Below are 24,600 nucleotides of genomic sequence, written 5' to 3' on the forward strand. Positions count from 1 at the left end.
ATTCTCTCCCAGCCCTTGGTGAGCTAGGACAGACAGATGGACCCTTTAGCTGCAGGCAGGTCTCACCTTGCGGCTGGAAGCCCATAGCTTCAGCACCAACAGGGCACATGAGGCACTTTGTAGCCCAAATGGAGTGAAACATCTTGCAGCACTCATGGGACATAGCAGGATGAAGCTCACCCACCGAACCTGGAGAACAGATGCAGCTGGTGGGCAAACCAGGTAAGAAGACGTAGTCATGTGCATGACCTCCCAAGATACCCTACAATAACACAGAACCAAGCACCCAATACTGGGCAGCTGTCTGCAAATGCTTGTTCACAGCCTCCAGAGACCCGACAAGAACACCCACATCAACACCCAGGTGTTTGAGAGGTCTCTTCAGGTGGGTCAGTCCAGCCCAGTGGGTGCTGGTTCCCACACACCCAGTGCAGCACCCAGAAGCACTGCAGCCCTGCCCCCCGCACCCCAATCACTCAGGTGCAATTCTGGGCTCAGGGGAACACAGCCCACACCTGAGGGGGGACTGCAAGGACAAGTGCTACCTGCAGAGTCTGTGAGGACCAATGGTCACCTGAGGTGGAACTGCAGTCCTGCAGTCACCTGGTAGGGGACAAGAAGGACGAACAGCCACTCATGAGGTATGTAAGAACCAATGTCACCCCTCCTCTAGGCAGTGGGGCAGCCTCACTGCCGCCCAAATTCCCCCCAGCACTCACAGTCACACTCAGGGTGCCCCAGACCAGACCACCCAGAGCAGGAACCTCAGGGCCCTCCCAAAAAACCCCAGTGCCAGCCCCACTGGCTGCCAGGGCCACCAGTGCCAAGGGAGCTGCACAGGCAGAGCCGCCCCAAGGAGAAGTGTGTGGCCACCTCTGTCACCGAACCTTCCTTCTGCTGCTGCATCCACTGCCGGAGGCTCGGGGCCTCGCTGCTGGCACCATGCAGCCCCCTCGCTGCTGCCTCCTCCTCCTCTCTCTCCTCTGCCTCCTCCTCCTCTCTGGGACATGGGCAGACCTGGAGGGTAAGTGGGAGCCCTGGCTCATCCACATCTGCTCTCACACCCCTGTGGGACCCCATAAGTGAGGGGCTTCCTTCTCCCCACCTGCTTTGGACACTGGGTTCCTCAACCTTCCTTGTCCCCTGGCTCCAGAACTGCCCCCTGGCAGAGATGCAGTCACCCCAGGGGGGTGCAGGGTTGGGAGCTGGGGCTGCCAAGAATGTAGGGGGCTTATGGGGTCCTGCAGGTTTCTGCAACACCAAGGACCTATCCATCAGCCCCTCCACCTTCTCCATCCCTTTTCTCTTGCTCCCATCTGCCCCCGTCAATCCCTGTCTCATGTAGAGGCCTTCACTATGCGGCTGATCCGGATCTCCACCTTCCAAAACACCTCCTTTGTGGACACGGAGGGCATGGGCCTGCTGGAAGACATCGAGCTTGGTTCTCTTGATCAGCATACCTGGAAAATTCACTTCCATCAGCCCTGGGTGCGCCCAGCCCTGCCCACTGGTGACTGGGACGCGATGGAGGACATGATCAAGATCTATTTGCAACAATTCAACTACGAGACCAATGAAATTGCCGTGCGGAATAATGTACCCTGTAAGTACTCGGTCTTCTCTGTCTTCCCTCTGCAAGCAGCGTCTTGGAAGTGGGAAAGGACCGGACAGTACTGGTGATGGACAGGACATGCTAATCCTATCCACAGGAAGGCAATCCCAGCTCCTCATAACACCTCTCTGTCCTCTGTGCTTCTCCAGACCCCTTTGTGTTCCAAGGCATGGCGGGCTGCACGCTCTACCCCAACAAGACCTCCCAGGCCTTTGTGCAAGTGGCCTACAATGGCCAGGACTTCTTCAGCTTTTGTATGGACAATGCCACTTGGCTCCTCTCGCAAGACACTGACCTGTCACGGTATGCCTAGTCCATTATCCAGAATTACACTGCCTTCACTGACATGCTAACTGTGCTTCTCAACGACACCTGTGTCGACTACACGGAGAGGTTACTGCACTACGGGAAGGCAGCTCTGGAGAGACAAGGTGAGACCACCCCAACCCTGGCACAGCCACCCCAGAGCCCCCACACACTGGAGCCAAGCAGTCTCCACTGGGGGTCCCCTCATCCCTTTGCTCTCGTCCCCAGAGCTGCCCGTGGCCACTGTCTTCGCCCGCACACCCAGCCCAGCCCAGCTCCTGCTGGTTTGCCGCGTCACCGGCTTCTACCCGCGGTCCATCAGCGTGGCCTGGCTGCGGGATGGCCAGGAGGTGCCGCCAGGCCTGGCCACCAACACCAGCGCCATCCTGCCCAACGCCGACCTCACCTACCAGCTGCGCAGTGTCCTGGCCGTGGCCCCCCATGACGGGCACAGCTACGCCTGCCGCGTGCGCCACCGCAGCCTGGGCACCCGCAGCCTCCTCATCCCGTGGGGTAGGTGCCACCTGTGGGGGCAGACATGGGGGTTCTGTCCTGCCCTGCCCTGTGGGATGGAGCAAAGCTGGGAAAGCTCATGGCAACCTCTGCTTGTGTTTCCCAGGGAACTCAGAGGTGGTGCGGATTGCAGGACTTGTGGCTGGGCTGCTGGCAGTCGTGGCCATGGCTGCCATCGTGATGCTTTGGCTGTGGAGACGCAGGTGAGCCCCTTTCTGTCCCAGGGAGCAGCAGTGAATTATTGGTGCTATTTACAGGAAACACCAAAGGAAAAGAAAATAAAGTGTGTTTGTGTTGCTACTTAGCTATTAGTGACCCCAGATGCACCTGTACAAGCCATACACCTGCTATTAGCCTGTCAATCAGCTGATCAGGAAGAAGTGACCAACACTCACCGTATAGAATGCCGTGAGGCCAAATGGTCACCTCATACAACTGCGTGGACAAACATCCCCCTGCCCCTTCCCTCACTGGCCACCGCATGGCTGTGCTTTGCCATCCCACTGGCCAAATGCTCACCTCTGCCCCCAGCAATGGTGGCCCTGCTGGGAGGGATGTGGACATTGTGGTGCCACGGCCAGACATCCCCTAGGTGATGCTGAGGTGAGATGATGGGGAAGTGGTGCCATTTCTGAGCCCTCCAGGCCACCGCAGCATCCTTACTTCTCCATGGGACAGCTCCATGGAAGGGAAGGGGTTTGATGTCCTTGTCTCCCCGTGTCTGACTCAGTGTCACGGGGTGCTGCAGCTCAGCCTGCAGCAGCCCCATATGGGCCTTCCCCGTGTGCCCACCACAGCTGGAGACACCCGAGATGAACACATGGAGCAGGGACTCCTGGTCCCAGTTGTACTTAGAGTGGCCACATGGTGCCCTGCCATATTGCAGAGGGGACACCTCAGCCCTGGTTGTGTTTGGATGTTATCAGGGTGATCCACCTCAAATTTCCCCTTGTCTGTGGTTTCAGTTCTGCCTTCATCCCCAACGCAGGCAGTCCCAGAAAAGGGGAAGAGAAACTGTTGGGTGAGAGGAGGCACCAGGGGACAACCAGGGAGGAGCAGTGGTCAGGGGATGTTGTGGGGGTGAGGCCGGCTCTGGACACCCCGTTGCTCCTCCAGCAATGACCACTGGTGACAATGGGGACAGAGCAGGGGAATGGTCCCCACCATTCCTGTTTGCACGCCCAGGGAGCATTTGGGAGGGGAAGGGATTCCCCATCAAAGATGGTGATAGGTAAAAGGGAGTACCAGGTTGCAGCATCTATAGGATGTCTTTGGGACATTATTGGGACAATTGGAAAGCCCCAGCACTATGGGGTGAGGGGAAGCAGAGAGTCAGCTCCCTGGCCCCACAGCGTGGATGGAGGTCCATGGAAATGAGGGGACTGTCCATCCACTTCCACCCTCTTAAACGGGTTTTGGGAGGGGAAGTGAGTTCCCCATCAAAAATGGTGGGAAGGAAAGGGGAGTATCAGACTGCAACCCAAGCCCAGGCTCTTTTCCAGGGACATTTCTGGGACAGCTGGAGTTCCCCAGCACTGTTCCCACAGCCAAGGGTTGGGTAGGAACTGCTTATCACCTTCCCCCCCAGAGAGCCTCATCCCCAGGATTAGGCAGATGGTGCAAGAGGAGCCTGATCATGAGGTTCTGGGGGAGCAAAGCAGCCCTTCTCCCCATGCAGGGCTGGGTACAGCAGCCGTCTTCTCCAATCAGGGCCAAAACCCAAAAGCCATTGTCATCTCCATTGGAGCTGGTGCATCCCACAAGAATGAGGATGCAGGCAAGGTGGGATTGTGGTGCAGGGCAGCCAGGGGAACCCAGATCAGGTCCTTGAGCACCGGTTTTCTCCTAGTGCTGTTTCATGGGCCCCCCTTTTTCTGCCCTCTGCTGCTGGTTGGGTTCTCCCCGGCCTGTCATGGCACTTCATGCTCGAGACCTTATTTCAATTTTCCCCTCCCCCACACATCGCCAGCCCCAAGCTAGGATCCCTGGGGCCCTCCCTGATGTATTCACACCAGTCCCATTGGCGGAGAGCCACCGCTGTGACTTCTGGGGAGGGCTGAGTGTGGGACCTTGTGGGTGTTTCCTCCTCCCACAGTCACTGCTGCTGCTGCTTCAGCCTCGCGGGGTGCACCATGCTGCCCCCTCATCTCCTCCTCTTCCTCTTTCTCCACCTCCTCCTCCCTGGGATGTGGGCAGACCCAGAGGGTAAGTGGAACCACGGCTCACCCCAAACGCTCTCACCCCTGTGCCGGAGGACCCCACAGGATCCTCGGGGGAGGCACAGCCAGGCTCCTGATTGTGGAGGATGATCCCCACCATCAGAAGGCCACCCTGCATTGCACAGTACCCATAGGTACCCTGTCCCTGTCCACCCTTTCTGTTCCTGCCTCCAACCTGGGACTTCATGCCCCACCGCCTCCAGCACAGGTACTTGGGCACGTAAGCAGAAGTGGCGCCAGTGGTCCCCACCCAGGCCTTGGGTGCAGGGGTACCCCCAAAGGGGGACACATGGGCACCAGGGGTGTCTCAGCTCCACATGGTACTGTGGGACTCTCCCAGCAGTTCCTTGTTTGTTGTGGGGCTGCACCTATGAGAGGCTGTTTTTTGCGCTACCGTCACACAGAGGGTTCCACCGCAGTCCTGAGAGACCTCATGTTTCCAGGGATGTGCACCAGCAGGCATTTGAACGCAGGATTGATCTCTGGGCTGGGCTACTCTCTCGATCCTGTGAGGGTTCAGTCTCTTTGAGTTCCCAGGAGTCCCAAAATCTGAATGAAATGCCCTTTCCCCTCCTCCATCCTACACGTTGCCTGTGCCATGTGCAAGTCTCTTGTAGATCCAAGTCCTGGCACAAGTGCTTCTTCTGGGGAAAGCATCACCCCAAACAGGCACTGAGGTGCTCCCCACCATCTGCTTTGCACAGCCAGTCAGCAGAAATGCCGGAGGGGAGAGGACAAAGTGCCTGAAATACTGTACAACAGAGAAATATCTTATTGAAAGTAAAATGGAGAAGAAAAAAGAGCAGCAAAAGCAGAGGAAGTTCAGACAGGAAAGCGACCCTGAGCAGGCAAGGAGGTGGAAGTCTAGCAAAGACACGGCTGGGGGGATTGCTCAGGCAGGGCCGGTTGCAGGCTGCTGGGGGGCCCTGTGTTGTGGCGTGAAGAGCGTAGAATCATAGAATAGTTTGGATTGGAATGGACCTGTAAAGGTCATCTAGTCCTGCAATGAGCAGAGACATCTTTAACTAGATCAGGTTGCTCAGAGCCCCGTCCAGCCTGGCCTGGGATGTCTCCAGGGGTTGGACAACCTGTGCCAGTGTTTCAGCACCCTCATAAAAAATCTTTTCCTTATATCTGAATCCTCTGTTTCCCCTCTAGCCCCTGCCCTCTCGCCTCCTCTTTCCTGCAGCTCTTCCCATCCATATACTCTACTCCAGCAGAGCCGCAGGTTCTCCAGCTGCTCCATACCGGCCTCTTTGCCAACGTCAGCTCTCCTGAGGTATTCGGGATGGCTCTTCTGGACGATGTGCCGCTATATGCAGTGGATCCTGCCAATTGGAGCATCCACTTCCACTGGCCCTGGGCCCGCCAGGCCGCAGCCGAGGGTGATATGGAGAAGATAATGCCCCACTACAAACACTTTCTGCGCAGTATGGTACGATACGTACAAGAGATAGCCCAGCGGGCGAAACTGGACTGTGAGTACAGGGACAACCCCAACCAGAGCCTCAGCCCCTTTCCCTGGGTTCCATCTGTGCCCTGTTTCCCCCTGAGGAGGCATTTGTGCAGTTTAACAGAGCGCGACACCTCCCAAATGGGTGATGGAAAATGCTGTGTCTGATGTATAGCACATGGCTAGCAGAGGTGGGGAGGGCAGCACACCAAAAAAACCCCTCAGGGCTCCTGCCATCTGGCACAGGGGAAGCCCTCTGCACACCAGGGAGCTGCCACCAAATTTACTGGGGCTGCAGGACCTGCACAGCACAGATCAGGGAAAGATAAAGTTGAGGGGAAACATTTTCGGGGACTATGTTCTGTTTGAACAACTGTCCCACATTAGCTGGCCCTGTATCCACTCCAGCCTTCCAAGGGGACTGAGGGCCTGCAGAGTGTCTGGGGCTTCTTGAAAGATGGCCCCATTCCCTGCTGCCCATTGCTCCCCTGCATGCGCCTCCAGTCACATCCTGCCTTGTGCTGCCCATGTACCACACACTCACAGGACCTCTCCGCTGGCTCTGCCCTTGGCAGACCCATTGGTGATCCAGATCCGCGGAGGCTGTGTGCTGCACCCCAACAGGACAAGCTGGGGCTTCATCAATGCTGGGAAGGGCGGCAGAGACCTCATAACTTTCAAGGTGGAGAGGCAGCGCTGGGAGCCACAACAGCCATCCCAACTAGCAGTGCTGGTCAACACGACCCTCAACAGCCATAAGTCCGTCACGGGGCTCCTGGAGCACCTTCTGTCCATCACCTGCCCAAGCCAAATCCTCATCCTGCGCAGGTACGGGAGAGCAGCTTTGGAGAGACAAGGTGAGACCACCCCAACCCTGACACAGCCACCCCAGAGCCCCCACACACTGGAGCCAAGCGGTCCCCACTGGGGGTCCCCTCATCCCTTTGCTCTTGCCCCCAGAGCTGCCCGTGGCCACCGTCTTCGCCCGCACACCCAGCCCAGCCCAGCTCCTGCTGGTTTGCCGCGTCACCGGCTTCTACCCGCGGTCCATCAGTGTGGCCTGGCTGCGGGATGGCCAGGAGGTGCCGCCAGGCCCGGCCACCAACACCAGCGCCATCCTGCCCAACGCCGACCTCACCTACCAGCTGCGCAGTGTCCTGGCCGTGGCCCCCCATGACGGGCACAGCTACGCCTGCCGCGTGCGCCACCGCAGCCTGGGCACCCGCAGCCTCCTCATCCCGTGGGGTAGGTGCCACCCATGGGGATGGGATGCAGGGTGTGGGCAGCAGCCACTGGCCCTGCGAGGGGAAGCCCCTGCTTGGTGCTGCCACACTCACACAGCTGTGCTCTTCTCTCCCTGTGCCAGAAAACCGCAGCACAGCTCCAACCATCAGCATCGCCATTGCAGTGCTTCTCCTAGCGGCTGCATTCTCTGCTGGGGGGTTTTGGTGGTGGAAGCGCAGGTAAGGTCTCCTTCCCACCATCTCCTCTCAGGTTTCTGGACAGACGGGTCAGGCCAGCAGTAACAGCAGCAGCAGCTCTGCAGGGATGAACTCCCTGGCCCTGAGCGTGGCTCACAGCGGACTCTCTTGCAGGAAAGGTGGCCAAGATCACACAGGAGAACAGGAATTCATCATCTGAGGCCTGGCTGCCTGCCCAGCAGTGAGCTCTCTCACCACTGGCTCTCTCTGCTCATCTCATCACCTATCTCTGACCCATCAGCACTGACAGCAGTTTGCTCTGGAAAACCACCACATTAAAGAGCTACAAATTTTCCAGCTGCATGTGGCTACTGTGGCTCTCACCTTTCTTCCCCCATCACAAGGTCCCCCCAGGAAACCCCCCAGTGCTCTGCAGGACCCCCCATTGTGGCCAGGAAGACTCTCCCTAGACACTGGCCAATCCCACCTGGCATGTCAGGAGAGAAGCAATTATTCCGCCAACCTCTCCCACATCTCGGCAACTCCATGATCAGTGTCTTTCCTTGGCAGAAGGACAGTGACAGCCTGTGGCCAGACCAGTGTGAGGCTGCTGAGTGTGATGGAGGGTGGAGCAAGTCACAAACTCAGAAAAGACGGAGGGATTTGAGCTGTTTTGCTGGGGAGAGAAGGGGAAGGGAGGACCCAAGTGACATCTTCAATCCTCTGACGTGGGGAAGCGTTTTGAGCAGATGCAAAGCCACCCCAGCTCCAGTGTTGATCTCACCCTCTCTCCAGGATGGTTTTGGGTCAGGATCTCCTCCACTCCTGACTCCTGCCTCTGCAAAAGCTGTAGGGATAGGGGACAGTCAGGCTCCCAATAGGCCTGACAGCCATGAAAGAGCCACACTGAGGGTCTGGGGGACTCTGTCTTTGAGCAACATGCCACCAAGAAGTGTGGTGTGGTGGGCTGACCATGGCTGTCCACCAGGTGCCCACCAAGCTGCTTTGTTACTCCGTCTCTTCAACTGGGCAAGGGGGACAAAATATAACAAAAGACTTGTGTGCTAAGATAAGGACAGGGAGATCAATCAAACAGTTACCATCATGGGCAGAACAGATTCAGCTTGGGGAAACTGATTTTATTTATTGTCAGTCTAAGTCAGAGTAGAATAATGAGAAATAAGAACAAATCTAAAAACACCTTTCCCCCATCAATCTCTTCTTCACAGGCTCAACTTCACCCTTCTCTAACTCCTCGTCCTAAGCAGCACAGAGGGATAGGGAGTGGGGATTGACATTTGTTATGCATTGTCTCTGTTGCTCCTTCCTCCTCACGCTGCTGCAGCATGGGGTCTCACCTATAGGAGACAGTCCCTCACTAACTTCTTCAGCTTGGCTCCTTCCCAAGGAATGGACTGCTCCAGCATGGGTTCCCCGCAGGGTCACAAGTTGTTCCAGAAGATGTGCCTCAGTGTGGGCTCCTCTCCACAGGGTCACAGACTCCTTCAGGCACATCCACCTGCCCCACCGTGATCCTTCACCAGGATGCACAGGCACAATCTCTGCTCCAGTGCCTGGAGCATCTCCTGCTCCTCCTTTTCTGGCTTTGGCGTCTCCATACTTGTTTCTCTCACATATTCTCACATATCTCTCCTAGCTGCCATTGCACCGCAGTTTCTACCTATTCTTAAATATATCATCACAGAGCACTATCAACATCATTGATTGGCTCAGACTTGGCCAGCAAGTGAGTCTGTCTTGGAACTGGCTCTGTTGGACATGGGGACAGCTTCTGGCATCTTCTCACAGAAGCCACCCCTGCAGCCCTCCTGCTACCAAAACCTTGCCCCGTAAGCCCAATACTGTCTACAGAGTAAACCCCCGGGGGTTACCATGTGAGGAGGTGGAGGCCACCACAGGCTGGGCTCAGCCTATATTTCCTTGGCATCAGGGTGCTTCTGCAGCTAAAAGGGATGACTTTGCACCCACCAAATTCCCCTGGCACTGGCCAGAACGCCCCAGCCCCCACCAGCCGCACAAGCATCCCTGGGGAACACACCCAGCCAGGCCCCCCCCAAAACCTCAGCACCAGCCTCATTGGCTACCAGGGACACCTCATGACACCAGCACGAGAAGAGCTTCTCAGTCAGAGCAGCCCTGGGGTGAAGTGCTCCGTCACGCTCGGCTGGCCCCTTCCTTCTGCTACACTTGCACCTGCACGCTTGCCGCCAGCATCATGCAGCCCCCTCGTGGCCTCCTCCTCCTCTTCCTTCTCCTCAACCTCCAAGGGATGTGGGCAGACCCAGAGGGTAAGTGGGAGCCCCGTTCCACCCCAACTTTCTCCTATCCCTGCACTGCGGGACCCCATGTTGGTGGCAGGGGGTGGGTATGGACAGGACAGTTTCCCCATCAACAAGAGGTCACCCCCCACCCTACAGCACCCTAAGATGCCTCATTCCCCTGCCCACCTGCTCGGGGTTCCCAGCTCCACACCGTCCTGCCCAGCCCAGTACCACTGGCACTGGGGTTCAGGTGCCTGAACGGCCAAGGGGCAAGGGGACCCTCAGCCAGGCCTGGGGTGCTGGGGTGCCCCCAAAGACACCTTCCTCCTGCAGGGAGCCTGTGGGCAGCAGGGATTCTCAGCCCTGCACTGGGCTCCAACCCCTTGAGCAGGTCCTGGGCACCACCCACAGCCTTTGGGATCATTTCTTTTGCAATCAAAGGGTCCCTGGATCCTCTGCATTCCCCCTCCATGAAACAACGTTCTCAGGTTCCTCCTGCAGCTACAATGAGTCTTCACCTGCATCCCCATCCTATGTTTCCCATTCCAGTGGCAGGGGCTCTCTGTGCCCTGACCAGGGGGGCGCTCACTGCTCTAAAACAGGGTTCACTCTGCCTGGCTTCCTCCAGACCCTCATTCAGTACTCCAGCATTCAACTCAGTCGCCTGCCTCCTGTTAAGGTTCAGTCTCAAGAACTGCCCAGGAGCCCCTAAATCGGGGTGAAATGCCCTCCCCTCCCAGCTCTCCCAGCTCCTGCACTGTGTGCAGGTGGATCCGGGTCCTGGCGCAGATGCTCCTTGCCGGGGAAGCATTGCCCCAAACTAGCACCGAGTTGCCCTCTGCCATCCCTTCCACACAGCTGTGTGACAGCTCCCAGAAGATCGCATTGGGGCAGTGGATGGCTAAAAAATGGAAATAAGAGAAGCAGGGGGAGGCTCAGAGAGGCTGTGGACAGAAACTGCAAGCCAAATGAAAGCAGGGGATTTCCCTTGCACTTCCTGTCTGCCCCATCTTGCCCTGCCTGTACCCAGGGACATGGCCTTCTTCCTGGGGCAGCCCACCAGCACTGGAGCCAGCAGACCCCTGACTTCCTCCCTCATCCTCATGCACCCCAGTCCTGGTTCCTCTCCCTGCTCTCCACACAGGATGTTGTAAACTCCACATTTTCCAAACCTACATCTTCCACAACACCAGCTTTGTGGACACTTCGAGCTGGGCTACCCTGGAGGACATCGTCTTTGCTACCCTGCATAAATACACCAGGGACCTCTGCTACCTCCGCCCATGGGTCTACCCAGCCCTGCCTGAAGTTGAGTGGGAAAACTTGCAAAACCTATTCAAGATCTACTTGCACAACCTCATCTTATCCCTGTCCAGTGATGCCAGTCCGTACCAGATACTCCGTGAGTACCAGGTGCTCAGCACCTCCTTATCCAAGGGAGCTGTGAGAAGCAGCTCAGAGCCACCACCAACCGCCTTCCCAAACCAGGGCTGGCAGGAGGGCAGGGAATGGGACTCATCCTGCACCAGCAAGAGCCTCAAACCACCATATGCTGTGTGGAGGTCACACGGGGCCATCCTAGTTCCCAGGACAAACCTTGGCACATTTAGCAGTACTTACACCCTCACACCACACTCCCTGCCTATTGCTCTCTGAGCACCCCAAATCCCACCGGAGAAGTCATCTGAGAAAGTGGAGTAGAGGGTCAAAGGGACCTCTCCGCTATGGTCTGTGGGATGGGACCCTTGTAACAAGCTTCTGGCCCCGTACACTGTTGCAGTGCTGGTTAACCAAGGGCAGGGCACCAGGCAGAATGCCACCATCCTCACCCAAAGCAGTGCTTCCTGCTTTGTCATGGCTCCCAACCCCTCTGTGGCCTAGGGCAGCTGGAGGATGATGAGCTACAGGGCTCAGGACAGGTTTCTCACCCACAGTGTTTCCACCTGGTGTAAAGCGGAGCAGTGACATGAGGTAATAGAATGTAGAATGTAGGGAACAGGGAATAGAATAGAATAGGATAGAATAGGATAGAATAGGATAGAATAGAATAGGATAGGATAGGATAGGATAGGATAGGATAGGATAGGATAGAATAGAATAGAATAGAATAGAATAGAATAGAATAGAATAGAATAGAATAGAATAGAATAGAATAGAATAGAATAGAATAGAATAGAATAGAATAAATAGGCTCAGTTGGAAGCGATGTACAAGGATTATCTGGTCCAACTGCTTGACCACTCCAGGGTTGACCAAAAGCTAAAGTAAATTATTAAGGGTATTGTCCAAATGCTTCTTAAACAGTGACAGGTGTGGGGCATCAACCACCTCTGCAAAGAAAGGTTTCCTAATGTCAAGTCTGAACCTGCTCTGAAGCAGCTTTGAACCATTCCCATGTGCTCCGTCACTAGATGCCAGGGAGATCAGCACCTCCATTTCCACATCCCCTCCTCAGAAAGCTGTAAAGAGCAATGACGTCACCCCTCAGCCTCCTTTTCTTCAAACTAGACAAACCCAGAGTCCTCAGCTGCTCCTCACAGAACATGACTTCCAACCCAGTTTTCTACCATCAGCAAACTTGCTAATGGCACATTCAACTCCTGCATCCAGATCACTGATCAAATAGTGAACAGCACCAGCCCTAGGACTGAGCCCAGTCACTGGCCAGATGTAGCCCCATTCACTACAACCCTTTGAGCCCTGTCCTTCAGCCATTTCTTCACTCAGCATGCCATGATTCCCCTCACCTCACAGCTGGACTGCTTGTCCAGAAGGATGCTATGAGGAACAGTGTTAAAAGCCTTACTAAAATCCAGAAAAACTACATCTACTTCCTTCCCTTCACCTACTAGGCAGGTGACCTTATCTTAGAAGAATATCAAATCAGTTACAAGACTTTCTCTTTGTGAACACGTTGACTGTGCCTGATGATTGCATTGTCCATTGAATGCCTTTCAATAGCACCCAGCATGATCTGCTCTGAAATTTTTTCAGGAACTGAGATTAGACTCACAGGTCTGTAGTTTCCTGGGTCTTTCTCACACCCTGCTTATAAATTGGAATAACATTGGCCAGCTTGCAGTCAATGAGCGCCTCCCCAGACTCCCAAGACCTTTGGTAGATGATAAGAGGTGTCCTACCACAACATCAGCTGGCTCCTTCAGGACTCTGTGATGAATTCCATTAGGTCCCACGGACTTGTGAACATTTAGCTGATACAGCTGGTCCCTTACAATTTCAGTGTCCACAACTGAAAAGTCACTGTTCCTGCAGTTGTGGTCCTCTGACTCAGGACTGGCAGCCCAAGGTCTATCAGTATTATTAAAGACTGAAGAAAAAAAAATCATCGAATGCTCCCACTTTTTCTTCATCCCTATTAGTCACCTTCAACAAGTACCAATCCAGTGTTTTCTTTAGACCTCCTCTTGCTAATAACGTACTTTGGCCTTTCACATCTTGTCCGCAGGGAGGATCACTTGGGGTGCAGAGAGAAGAGGGAAAGGGCTGTGGTCAAAGAGGCAGGTATAATTTCAGGCTCTGACTCAAGCTGCACTCATGATGTCCATCATCCCCCCAGACCCCTATGTGTTCCAATGCACGGCTGGCTGCGACTTGTATCCCAATGGCTCCTATACAAAATTCTACCGACTTGCCTACAACACCGATGACTTCCTCAGCTTCGATGTGGACAACAAGCTCTGGAAGAGGGATCAGAAGAGTGAGTTGGCAGCTCAAGTTGAGAGGCAATTCAACACCTTCATCGGTTTCTCTGAGACTTTGCAGCTACTTCTCAATGTCACTTGTATTGATCACATGAAGAAATTCATCGAGTACGGGAGGGCGGATCTGGAGAGACAAGGTGAGACCACCCCAACCCTGGCACAGCCACCCCAGAGCCCCCACACACTGGAGCCAAGCAGTCTCCACTGGGGGTCCCCTCATCCCTTTGTTCTCGCCCCCAGAGCTGCCCGTGGCCACCGTCTTCGCCCGCACACCCAGCCCAGCCCAGCTCCTGCTGGTTTGCCGCGTCACCGGCTTCTACCCGCGGTCCATCAGTGTGGCCTGGCTGCGGGATGGCCAGGAGGTGCCGCCAGGCCCGGCCACCAACACCAGCGCCATCCTGCCCAACGCCGACCTCACCTACCAGCTGCGCAGTGTCCTGGCCGTGGCCCCCCATGACGGGCACAGCTACGCCTGCCGCGTGCGCCACCGCAGCCTGGGCACCCGCAGCCTCCTCATCCCCTGGGGTAGGTGCCACCTGTGGGGATGGGATGCAGGGTGTGGGCACAGGTGGGTCAGGTTGTGGGATGGTGGGTCAGGCTCTGACAGCAGCTCTGGCCATGGATCCCTGGTTCCCTGAGCACCCGCAACCCCTCTCTCTTCTCTCCTCCAGACAGCTCCAAGGCAGCTCTCAGTGTCGGCATCACCATTGCAGTGCTGCTGGCCACAGCTGCAGCCCTCGCTGGGGCCATCTGGCACTGCAAGCGCAGGTGAGGTCTCCTCCTTGCCCAGCTGCACCAGCCCTATCAGCTACAGGCCACGGCGGGTGGGAGCTGCCTGGTGAGGGCTGCCTGTCCTGGTCCAGCCTCACCCACCTCCTCTTATTCTGCAGGAGATGAGAGCACAAGACACACCACGCCAGGGATGCCTTGGGGCCACACTGGCCTCCCCACCTCTCCCTGATAAAAACCCGCTGATTAACACTCAAATGTATGTGGGAAGAGAGAGACAGAAAGAGAAGGTCCATGCAATTCCTCACCCTTGGAGGAGACAGCAACAGCATCTGGTTCCTAGTGCTCACATATGTGCTCAGCAAGTTTGACTCGGTCATTGGTTTCTTCAAGCAAACCTTTGGGCAGATGATGTGTGCCTTCGCAATCAATATGTGATAGTTCAAGCTTAAGCTTCTTGAACATGCCCAGCATGCAGTCCTCCAGTGATTCCTAAAGAATGTTCCAGGAATTCACTTCTCCTCTTGTCTGTGCTGGTTTGCCTGAAAACGAGTTCATTTTCCTTCATGCAGTTATCTTTTTTCACAGCTAGCACAGTTGATGCTTGGATTTAGTTTGAGAACAAGAAGGTAACACCCTGGGACAGAGTTAATGTTCTGAGAGCTCTGCCCACAGGTGTGAGGCGGCTTGTAAGGGGGGCATAGATGGGGCAGACATTGACTGGCATCTAGACTAAGCAATAAGAATATTCCATGCCATTAACATCATGCCTTGTATTTAAGGACAGTTGGGATCTTCAGATTCATTTCTTTTGTTTGGTTGGTTTTTTTGGATCTGGGATGGAGACCTGTTCAGGAGAGTTCTGTTTGGGACTTCCTTTAGTTTGGCCTTCTGCCATCCTGCCTTTTTGCACAAGCCTCTGGGCCTTTTGCCTCTCTCTCTCTTTTCTCTCTGGGATCGGCTGTTCAGGACAAGGGTGCTCCTTCCTGGCACTGGCTGCTCAGTGCGGATGGAGTTGGTGAGGAATTGCATTGACTATCCTTTATTTTATATTCTATCTCCACATATATATATATATTAGTAGTAGTAGTACATTAGTGCTATGTTATTTTTATCAGCCAGAAGAGTGGTGTGGATCAGGGACATGTGCTTAGCAGTGGTGCTTTGGTCGAGCAAGGCCCTGGGGTGCAGGCGCACAGCTATGTGCTCAACCCATGCACTGGTGGAGCTCCATGAGGCAGTGGCTCCCTCCCCAGGAGACTGAAACGCCCACACAAAGCAACATTCCTATCTCTGGAGCAGTGCTGGTGACACTGGCTCACAGCAGCGTGCCCAGACACTGTGTACCAGAGGGCTTTGGGGATGCATGTCCTCAGCAGTGTTCGTTTCCATCACGGAAATCCCACCAGCGGGATCTGGAGTCCTTGTACACAGAAGCTCTCCCATCCCTGCCAGACAAGGTGGCTCGGAGACTTTGCAGAGCGTTTTTCTTAACAACCCTGCAATGGCAGGTCTCAGGAAGCCTCACGCACAGCAGTGATCCCACCAGCACGTACCAGTGATGACCAAAAACCTTAGGACTGGCTTGTGCAGGTGATTGCAATCTCACTTGTGGCTGACTAACTCATAGGGCAGGGGCAGAACCTGGCTTGTGAAGGCCCTTGTGATGCCGCTGGTAGATGAAGTAGCTAACAGGGTAGAAGCAAACCCCTGGTTTGTGTCGTGCTTATGGGGTCACTGATAACCGTGTAGCTGGTAGAGCAGGAGCAAGCTCCTGGCTTTTGTTCTTCTACAAGGAGCAATTCTGTCTTAAAGGTACTTGTGTGCATGTCTCAGCACATATCATGAGAGAAAGGCCTAACAAATGCAAAAAATACACTGCCTTTTTGAAGGTGGTTCAGCGCAAGATTGCTTTGGGCAATGTGCCGGTTGATCCAAGTTTGACACTTCAAACCCATCTTAGGTCAAAGCCTATCCTACAAGTATGTACTATAAGCAACCAAATTCTATGTTTTACTGTCCAATATCCTAAATAGGTAATTATGTATTAAAGTAACATCATTTCAAACTTGCCTGTCAGAATGTTCCTTACAAATCTGGAAAAATGCTTTTTGCACCAGAATTTATTACATTTTCAGGCTTGAATTAATTATTTTCTTTTCTGAACTGGAACTAATTCAGGGAATTGATTGTGGTATTTAATCACAGCCTATTACAAGGCAATCAGGTTAAAATGTGTTGTTAGAGCTGTCTGTGTTGCTTACCATTTTGGTATTAGTGCTCTCATCTAGTTCTAATCTTGCGCTGTTTTTGCTCTCACATAAACATTAAATAGAGAAAGTAGGTCCTCCTAAAACACACACACACACACACACATATAAATGGTGGGCAGAAGGCACAGATGGGGTTCAAATCTTCAGTTCATGAACTGTTCTCTGCGTGGGGGAAAGAGGAGCAAGGGAGGGATATTTGGAGTGATGACACTTGTCTTCCAAAGTCACCATTAGGCATGATGGAGCCTGAATTTCCAGAAGATGGGAGAACACCTGTCTGCCAATGGGTAGTGGATGAGTTCCTTATTTTGATTTGCTTGCACATGCAGGTTTTGCTTTACCAATTAAACTGTCTTTACTTCAGCCTATGACTTTTCTCACTTTTACCCTCCTGGTCCTCCTCTCCATCCCACTGGGCAGCAGTGAGAGAGCAGTGGTGTAGGGCTGAGTTGCTGGCTGAGGCTGAAGCACAACAGCATCTCTCTCCTATGTTTAGAGTATATGAGTGCTTTAGAAAGGAGCTTTCTGCTGGGATTTGCACAGCTCATAGACCTGGATTGCCGTGTCTGTGACCATTACATGGGTTTCACCCTACCAGGCTGTGATACAAAGACTTTGGTCTCCCTTGTCTCCCAAGCAAAGCCAGAAATACCATTACATTATCAAGTTCCTATGGGGCATAAAGGAAGCTTGTCAGGAAACAATTGTGTCCTTTGAACTAGCCCTGGTGAAAAAGATGGCTTGCAGTAGAGCAGAATTTCAAGGATGTTTGATAAGGTCCCTTTAAGACTGTCACAGGCCTATGTTATCTAAACACAGAGGTTCTACTTGTGAAGCACACAAGGCTAAGCAACAACTGGCATGATATATGCGGCAATGAGAGCGACGCATACAGAGACGCACAGACACAGGGTTCTTGTTAGCAGCGAGAGCAGAGCCAGGCAGAGCAGAGCCGAGCTGAGCTGTCTTTCATTAACAGTTCTCAGTTTATAGGTCTATAGATATGGACCTGGACCAAGAGGTTAGACAGGATGATTTTTTCAAAAAATGTTATTCCAAACACACCACACTCGTGTTGTGACTGTTTTCAGTCGCGTTCCCATGCATATCTTGTGGGCAGCATTCCGATCCACTCATTCACACATGGTTTTCTGGCCCGAGATATCATTCTCATTGGCCTGGGCTAATACTCCTTACACTCATAAAAAATATACTTCTGTATAACCTGTCCAAGGCCCTTTATGTTTTGACTAATTGCTGTGATTTAGTCATGTTAGTATTATTTCTTCTTTGGCCATCCACATGGTCATGTTAGTATTGACCTTCCTTTATCATCAGGGTGGCTAGAGCCATATGTCCTGACGTTCCCACAATATATGTTTTTCTACACCCCAGCTGTAGTTGCTCAAGCTTATTTATCATTCTCCTCCTCACCAATCTTGTGTTACTTTCCCATATTCAGACTAGATACAAGAAAGACATTTCTTACACTGAGGGTGGTGAGAGCCTGGCCCAGGTTGGCCAGAGAGGTGGTGGATGAACCATCCCTGGAGACATCCCAGGCCAGGCTGGACGGGGCTCTGAGCAACCTGAGCTGGTGAAGATGTCCCTGCTCATGGCAGGGGTGGTACTGGGGGAGCTGGGAAGGTCCTTTCCACCCCAAACCGTTCTGTGTTTCTGCCTGTCTCTTCACACGGCAGCACAGCGAGGCTGTAACCTGGCCTGAGGGAAACCACGGATGTCAGTAGTGCTAGTGGAGACCTGAGAAAAGAGCCCAAGACTCCTGGTGTTTCAAAGCACTGCACATAGATGTGAATCCTTATGCAAATATCTGATATAATTTGTTAAAAATGGGATGATAATAGTGACTGTAGAGAGCTATTTTTGCTTCAACACAGACTCGCATTTTTTTCAAGTACTATTAACACAAATCAGCATGACTGAGATAGGAGTCGAAATAATATATCCCTTTTTCTGTTTTTCTATGTGCCTGTGATTTCTAGCTCCGTTTTTGCGCACTACTGCATCTTAGGGCTGGAAAAGGTCAATGTGATCAAATTGCAACTGAGTCAGGAGAAACACGAGCTTTAAAAGGGCATGAGTGACGCACTCATGGGGCTGGAGTTGGGTTCCGATCTCCCTCTGCAATAATTTCATACCAAAACCAGAGACGTAAGTCAGCACATGCAAGAGTTCACGTCTTCCATTTGTTTGAAAGCACACAGGCAAGCCAAAGCAGCACAGGCCCTGCAATGGAGATCTGCAGCGGAGAAATAGCTTGCTTGTCACCTCCTTATGCTTCAGGAGAAAGGTCCAAGATGCACGAGGGGAAAGAGCAAGTGAGAACTGAATGAAGGGCCATAGTTAAAGTGTGCTGTTGGGTAGGCACTGGCCAATTTTTGCCAAAACTGTGTTCTTGTCAGATATATACTAGCTGTGTCTGCTAGATGTTTCCATTCCTCGCTTACCTGTCCGTGATAAGATGCTCTGTCTTAAAATATCAAATCCTTAATATAAACCCAGCAAATTTAATGGATAGGCCTTTTGATGATCCATACAAGGGGTGACTACTTTGCTATCTATGTTTATGCACACATGCTTTTGAACAGAACCTGTGGCCAGCTAAAGTAAGGTGCATGCCACATAATAATTAAAAAGATAAATTCTTCTGTAGTTAAATCACTGATGCTTCTATTTGGCCACAGTTCCTGGATTACTAACTTCAACAAAATTTAATTAGAACAACACAATAGCCACAAGATAAGCTTGTCAAAGGGGACAGTTGGCATTATAAAGCAGTGTTCACCTTTATGAGGCACAGTCCCTATAAAACTTGGAAATAACCTTGCAAAGGAATTTGAAGTGCTTAAAGATCAACTTAGCATACCCTAAAAAAAAAGGGAGTAGTTTATATTATTTATATCCAACCTCTTGTGGCTAACCATCTTAATTGAAGCAATGGTTAAGGGCCATCAAGTTAATAATGACGAGCCATCTGCAATTACCGTCTTGAATATTCCTGCTTAGAAAGACCTCAGTTATGTCTGCTCAACTTCAGAATAACTAATTGAACAAAGCTAAAACCGGAGCTTGAACTGCTTCGTTCTGTGCCCTTACACAGCAGCACATCTGCTCCGTAACTAGTGCTGCGCGTTTAGGATGAGTCCAGTCCTTCTCCCGTTTACTCCAGCCAACCATATGAGCGAATGCAAGTTGCTGTATCTTTCGATGGCAGCGCCTACGGTAGATACTTTCACCACAAATAGCAAAGATTGAATGGGGAGAAAAAAAAAAAAAAGAGGTTTTTTACTATTCTTATTTATGTTACAATAAAACACTACTATTATTTGAATATGTAAAGCAATATAATAAATAAACTCCAGAATTTTAAGATTTTTTTTCACTTGAAACAATTGCATTTGTCACAAATTAATCTGATTCCTCTAAACAGACTGGCAATGCAATTTAAAACATTACAGGCAAACAGGAAAGCATGTAGGCTGGCAGGAATGACCAAAACCTTGACTTAGTAAGGAAGATATAAGGAGACAAGGTATAAAATACTTTGTTTCTGCCAGAATCTGAGCAATCTGTGTTAACTATGTTAGCTTATGTCCTTAAGACAAATCTATTTCTTGACTTTTTTAAAGAGAGACAGAATGAAATTTAATATCAGACATTCAAAAAGAGTCAGAACTTACTGTAATTTTCTATGCTTAGCTGAATAATTACAATTTGGTTCAGCCCTTAAAGACTAAGGCTGGAAAACCACCCAGTGGAAGCAATGGGAATATTTGGTGTGTGTTTCACTGCGGTCAGGTGCCTCGCTGGGGAGGAGGGGTGGGAAGTGTTTTGGTTATTTTTATTACTGTTTGCCTTTCTCTTTCTTTCTGTTTTTACTTCTAAAGACCTTTAGTAAACAATCAAAACAAAAATGAGAAAATATTTAAGTAATAGAATATTGAAAAGAAGGGTTTATTTGGTGTATCAGATTTATAATCCATAACACAACAATGCTATTTGTGTTCAGCAGCCTCATGGAGAAATGAAGCATAAGCATGAAGGGGTTTGGTTAAGACCTCAAGGGTTTTAGGATATATACTATACCTTACAGGAGACAATACTTAAATGGCTCTATGAACATATGCCAAACAGTCAGATTATCTGTTAATGAAAACTTATTAGCAGCGAAATATGCTGGTCCTCACCCCCTGAGCACAGCCTGCCCATGCATGGCCTTATCGGACATCGGGAAATACTGTGCAGAGCCAGTTGTGTTCAACGATATTGTCAGTAGCCAGGATATACTGAAAGGTCCTGAGTTTTAAACACTTCAGGTAATGTAATTTTGCTAAGCGATCATAGGAAAATTTTCCAATGTCTGAGCAAATGCTGGTGAACAAGGGAAGAACCGGGGTGAGTAACGATGGAGTAGGATGCTGGCTGAATGTATCACTTGAGCTGAAGCCAAATTATGGACAAATACACACTTTGCTAAAGTCTGGAGCTATTTAAAACTCAGTGGCTCATTTCTGCTGGGAAAATGAAACAAAACAAAACAAAGTAAAACAAAGTACCTTTAGGAGGTTCACTTTTGATGTTATCCATTATTACCTGTCAAACCACTATTGCTTCTGACCAAGCAGAAATGGGGTCTAAATATTTCACACTACCCAGCTGCTTATAACTTGACCAAAAGTAAGTTAAAAATTACGGGGAGCTTTATTTGTTCAGCCGTGTTTTCTTCACCTGTATGGAAAGTGGGTTTTTCAATCTACCCGTGAGATTTTCGGCAGGCACTAGCAGATGGGAGTTAATGGGGTTTAATTGCTGACAACCCTCTTGGTGACTGTCAAGTTTCTTATCCCCAGTTCAGGACTTCTTACTGTTTTAAAACTCCACTGTGCAGTTTGGATGGCAGCGGCTCTGCCTGTGGGGAAGGCAAGGTGAAACGCTTCTGAAATACAATCCTGAATGACAAAATAGAAGATAAAGGGCAAAGGAATTTTAAAAAAAGAAAAGTATTCTGATTTTCAAAAATAACTCAGAAAGTTGCTTGACTGGAAGCAATTGAGGGACATAAAGTAGTCAAATAAAAAGCAATTTCATGTAATTTCTGGACAGTCCTTCCTGCTGGGCTGAGCTAATTCAGTGTCTCAGTTAATGCGGCAGGCGGTGAACAGAGGCAGATGAAAAGGCAGAGCATATTAATTCTATTATAGAACGGGGCACAAGAGGTCTAATCTCCAGTAGGACAGGAAGGGCAGCTGAGGGAACCCAGCTGCCCCCAGAAGTGCCTCCAGAACTTTATTGAGGCACCCTGCTGAAGGAGAGGAGCTCAGGACCAGAGACGGTCAGCAGCTTTGCACCATGTGTCGTATGCTGGAGCAGTGGTCCTCTCAGACAAGTCAGTCAAGAGCTGAGGATGGAGACTCAAAATTACATAAAACTGAGATCAGTTAAGAATGGAGGAGATACAGAGCTATGTTAACTGGGCACTGGGTGGCAGATGGCCTCCATCTGGAGAATAGTTATTAGTGTACATCGGAACCACAATACTGACAGGCGTGTCAGGAGTTTCTGTGCCAACACACACCTGAGACAAGGCCTGGGCCTCAGCTTACACAGCCCCATGAAACCTTTTGCTTCTCACTGCCACACATATGGAAGACCTCCAGAGATGGAGAAGCAACACGATTAACAGGTAAGTTTAGAAATACATGCATGAGAGTAAGAAGTAATACTAATTTCAGAAAGGAATTTGGAATTTCGTTTTCCTTGATTCAGATTTCGAGATAAGGCAAGGAGACAGGAAGATGTTTGTAATTGCTAAGCCTATCTGAAAACACAGAGCCGTGCTGCATCACCCGTCTTGGGAAGCCACAGCAGCATGATAACATAATCTGACCAGCTTGTAAGGTACAGAATGATCAGAGCTCTGTGGACCTCATCATCCTCACCTCATTTGTCTCTTCCTCTCTTTTTCTGCGCGCATATACATACGTGTATATACATAAAATGCATGTATAAAAATATTGAAAATATAAACCTTCCAATTTCATACCAAGGCAAGAAAATCTAATCTCCACATTTGGGTGGGTTATCCTGCAATTCTGACTTTTTTGTGAAATATCGCTTGTTGACAGGTGCAGGAGGCAGAACGCCGAGAGACTACAGTACTTGCACATTTGGCAACTGATACCAGCAAAATAGCTGCTTATGAGCTTGAGGGGAAAACAGTTACTGTAAAACAAATTAACTGATGGATTTTATAAACTGAAAAGTGTACCTGAGCTCTGAACCTTTACCCCTCATTCAAACAACGGTCTCTGAACGCTTTTGAAACCTTCTCACCAGTATCAGTTTATCAGCAGCTGGCAGAGCCAGGCACAAAGTCTGTGGGGGGGTGTTGAATGGGCATTTGGGCTCTGATCCAGCATACTCTGCAGCCAGACTAATGACCTTGGGGAAGGACGAGCCCTAAACACTAATAATCAGGGTTTCCTAGGCCATCGGTTTCTTCCAGATGGTCATTAATCCCCAGAAAAGGCACTATGTGTCTCAGTTGTTAATGCTTAATTAACCCCAGAATGGCAACCCCTCTGCCATAGCTACAGGTTTTCTATCCCGCCTTAAACGTATACAACCAAGGCATACGCTTTCCAAGAGGCACAGCAGACTGTAGCCTATCAGTTACGTTCCTGTGGAGTACAGATATGTCAGACGATACTTCGTGCAGCTGCAGGAAATGCACTGGCCATTAAAAACCTGCTGATCCCAAGACTGCATATGCATTCCAGATCCCTCCAGATCCCGTTATACAATGTTCACTTGGAAGTTATACAGAGGAAGGCTCTCAGCTTCAGTAACTTTTCTTGCACAATACCCTTTCCCAGGACTTCCTTCAGGTGTTGCACATTGACACTTTCCAGGTTTGCTGAGGCTGGTGGCTGTCACTGAATCAGAGCAGCAATGAGCAACCATCACTAAGTAGTTAATAATTTATTTTCTCTTCACTAGCAGCAGGTGACTAAAGTCTTACCTCCCGCATCTATGATAACTGTTGAGAACTAACAAATCCTTCTGGCTACGGTACACAGCAGTTACTGGTGCTTCACAGCATCACATTTCAGCCCTGTGGAGGCAGGGGATATTTTCACCCCCGCTTTAGAGAGAAGCAAAGAGAGAGATTTTAATCCTCCGTCATTTTAGATGCCCAGATCTGGCCAGATTTTTCAGAACACATGACAGAATGTAGGTGACCCTCCCACTGCTGCTCATATGGCAGGGATATCCTGTGCACCTCCGCCAGCAGGGTGTTCAGCTTTTCACCCGATGACAGCTCCTCCAGATCCTCTTGTCAAACTTTTCTATCTCAGGCACTTTCTTCAGCATCTCTTCAGCAATGCCTATCTTAATCCTGGTCTGCAAAATCAGGTCATCAGTCTCCCTCCCATGCTCACTGCAATCGTTCGTCAGAGTGAGAAGGGCTGTTTGCCCCCACAGTTTATGACAGAGAAGCATAAATTGCATCTCTCCAAGCTATTTACTGTTTGGAGCAAACATATTTAGAGAAGCAGGGAGAGCTATCTTTATGTCATTTGTTTCCTACATGTCATCTGAACTTGATTAATTCTGACCTGGGTTTTCGAGGCTCATCTATGCTGACACATCTCTTTATTGCCTTCTCTATTTCATTATTCTCTGGTCCTCTTGAAGTCTCTCTGAGAGAGCTGCTGAGCTGATGCTCCTGCTTGCACGGGCTGTTTGCAGCATGGTCCAGGAGTCGAAGTGCTGGGAAAGGATGCAGGAGCTGTTTCAGTCATGCTTTAAAATGACCAGTTCCAGATTTTTGGTTGTGTAGACAGCCTTCAAATTTTAATAATCAACTCAAAATTTGATGAGAGATAATTTCTCTCTTAAAGATATGCTAAATTTACACTGTTTCTATTTCTCCTACTAGTATAGATATTGGGGTAAGCATGATCAAAACACTCATCAAGTTACTCCAGCCAGTATGATCCCCAAATTGTCCTCTCAGGCTTTCCTGGCTTATTTTGAAGATAGAAT

The 24,600-nt window shown here is 50.8% G+C and overlaps 2 protein-coding genes across 2 annotated transcripts; both read left to right on the plus strand.

Annotated features, from left to right (window-relative positions):
- The first annotated feature begins 942 nt into the window (after positions 1-942).
- On the plus strand, positions 943-2,988 carry LOC136105954 (T-cell surface glycoprotein CD1b-3-like). The gene is given in 5 exon segments (XM_065845893.2): positions 943-1,024; positions 1,346-1,603; positions 1,762-2,043; positions 2,147-2,431; positions 2,538-2,988. Coding segments are annotated over 5 exon segments (1,008 nt in total). The 3' UTR covers positions 2,639-2,988.
- Positions 2,989-4,545: 1,557 nt separating this feature from the next.
- Positions 4,546-16,270, plus strand: LOC136105916 (uncharacterized). Its single transcript, XM_071813338.1, has 11 exons — positions 4,546-4,636; positions 5,868-6,128; positions 6,679-6,960; positions 7,064-7,348; positions 7,470-7,566; positions 7,699-7,742; positions 10,921-11,208; positions 13,384-13,665; positions 13,769-14,053; positions 14,200-14,296; positions 14,419-16,270. Exons 1-11 carry the CDS (start codon positions 4,564-4,566, stop codon positions 14,423-14,425), a joined length of 2,001 nt encoding a protein of 666 aa, XP_071669439.1. The 5' UTR covers positions 4,546-4,563; the 3' UTR covers positions 14,426-16,270.
- Positions 16,271-24,600: the final 8,330 nt, after the last annotated feature.

Source organism: Patagioenas fasciata, chromosome 10 (genome assembly GCF_037038585.1).
Source record: "Patagioenas fasciata isolate bPatFas1 chromosome 10, bPatFas1.hap1, whole genome shotgun sequence".
Taxonomy (NCBI): domain Eukaryota; kingdom Metazoa; phylum Chordata; class Aves; order Columbiformes; family Columbidae; genus Patagioenas; species Patagioenas fasciata.

Coding starts and splice junctions, on each gene's coding strand:
- LOC136105916 (XM_071813338.1), top strand. CDS start 4,564: ATGCTGCCCCCTCATCTCCTCCTCTTCCTCTTTCTCCACCTCCTCCTC. Junction 4,637..5,867: donor GATGTGGGCAGACCCAGAGG/GTAAGTGGAACC, acceptor ACTCTACTCCAG/CAGAGCCGCAGGTTCTCCAG. Junction 7,349..7,469: donor CAGCCTCCTCATCCCGTGGG/GTAGGTGCCACC, acceptor TCCCTGTGCCAG/AAAACCGCAGCACAGCTCCA.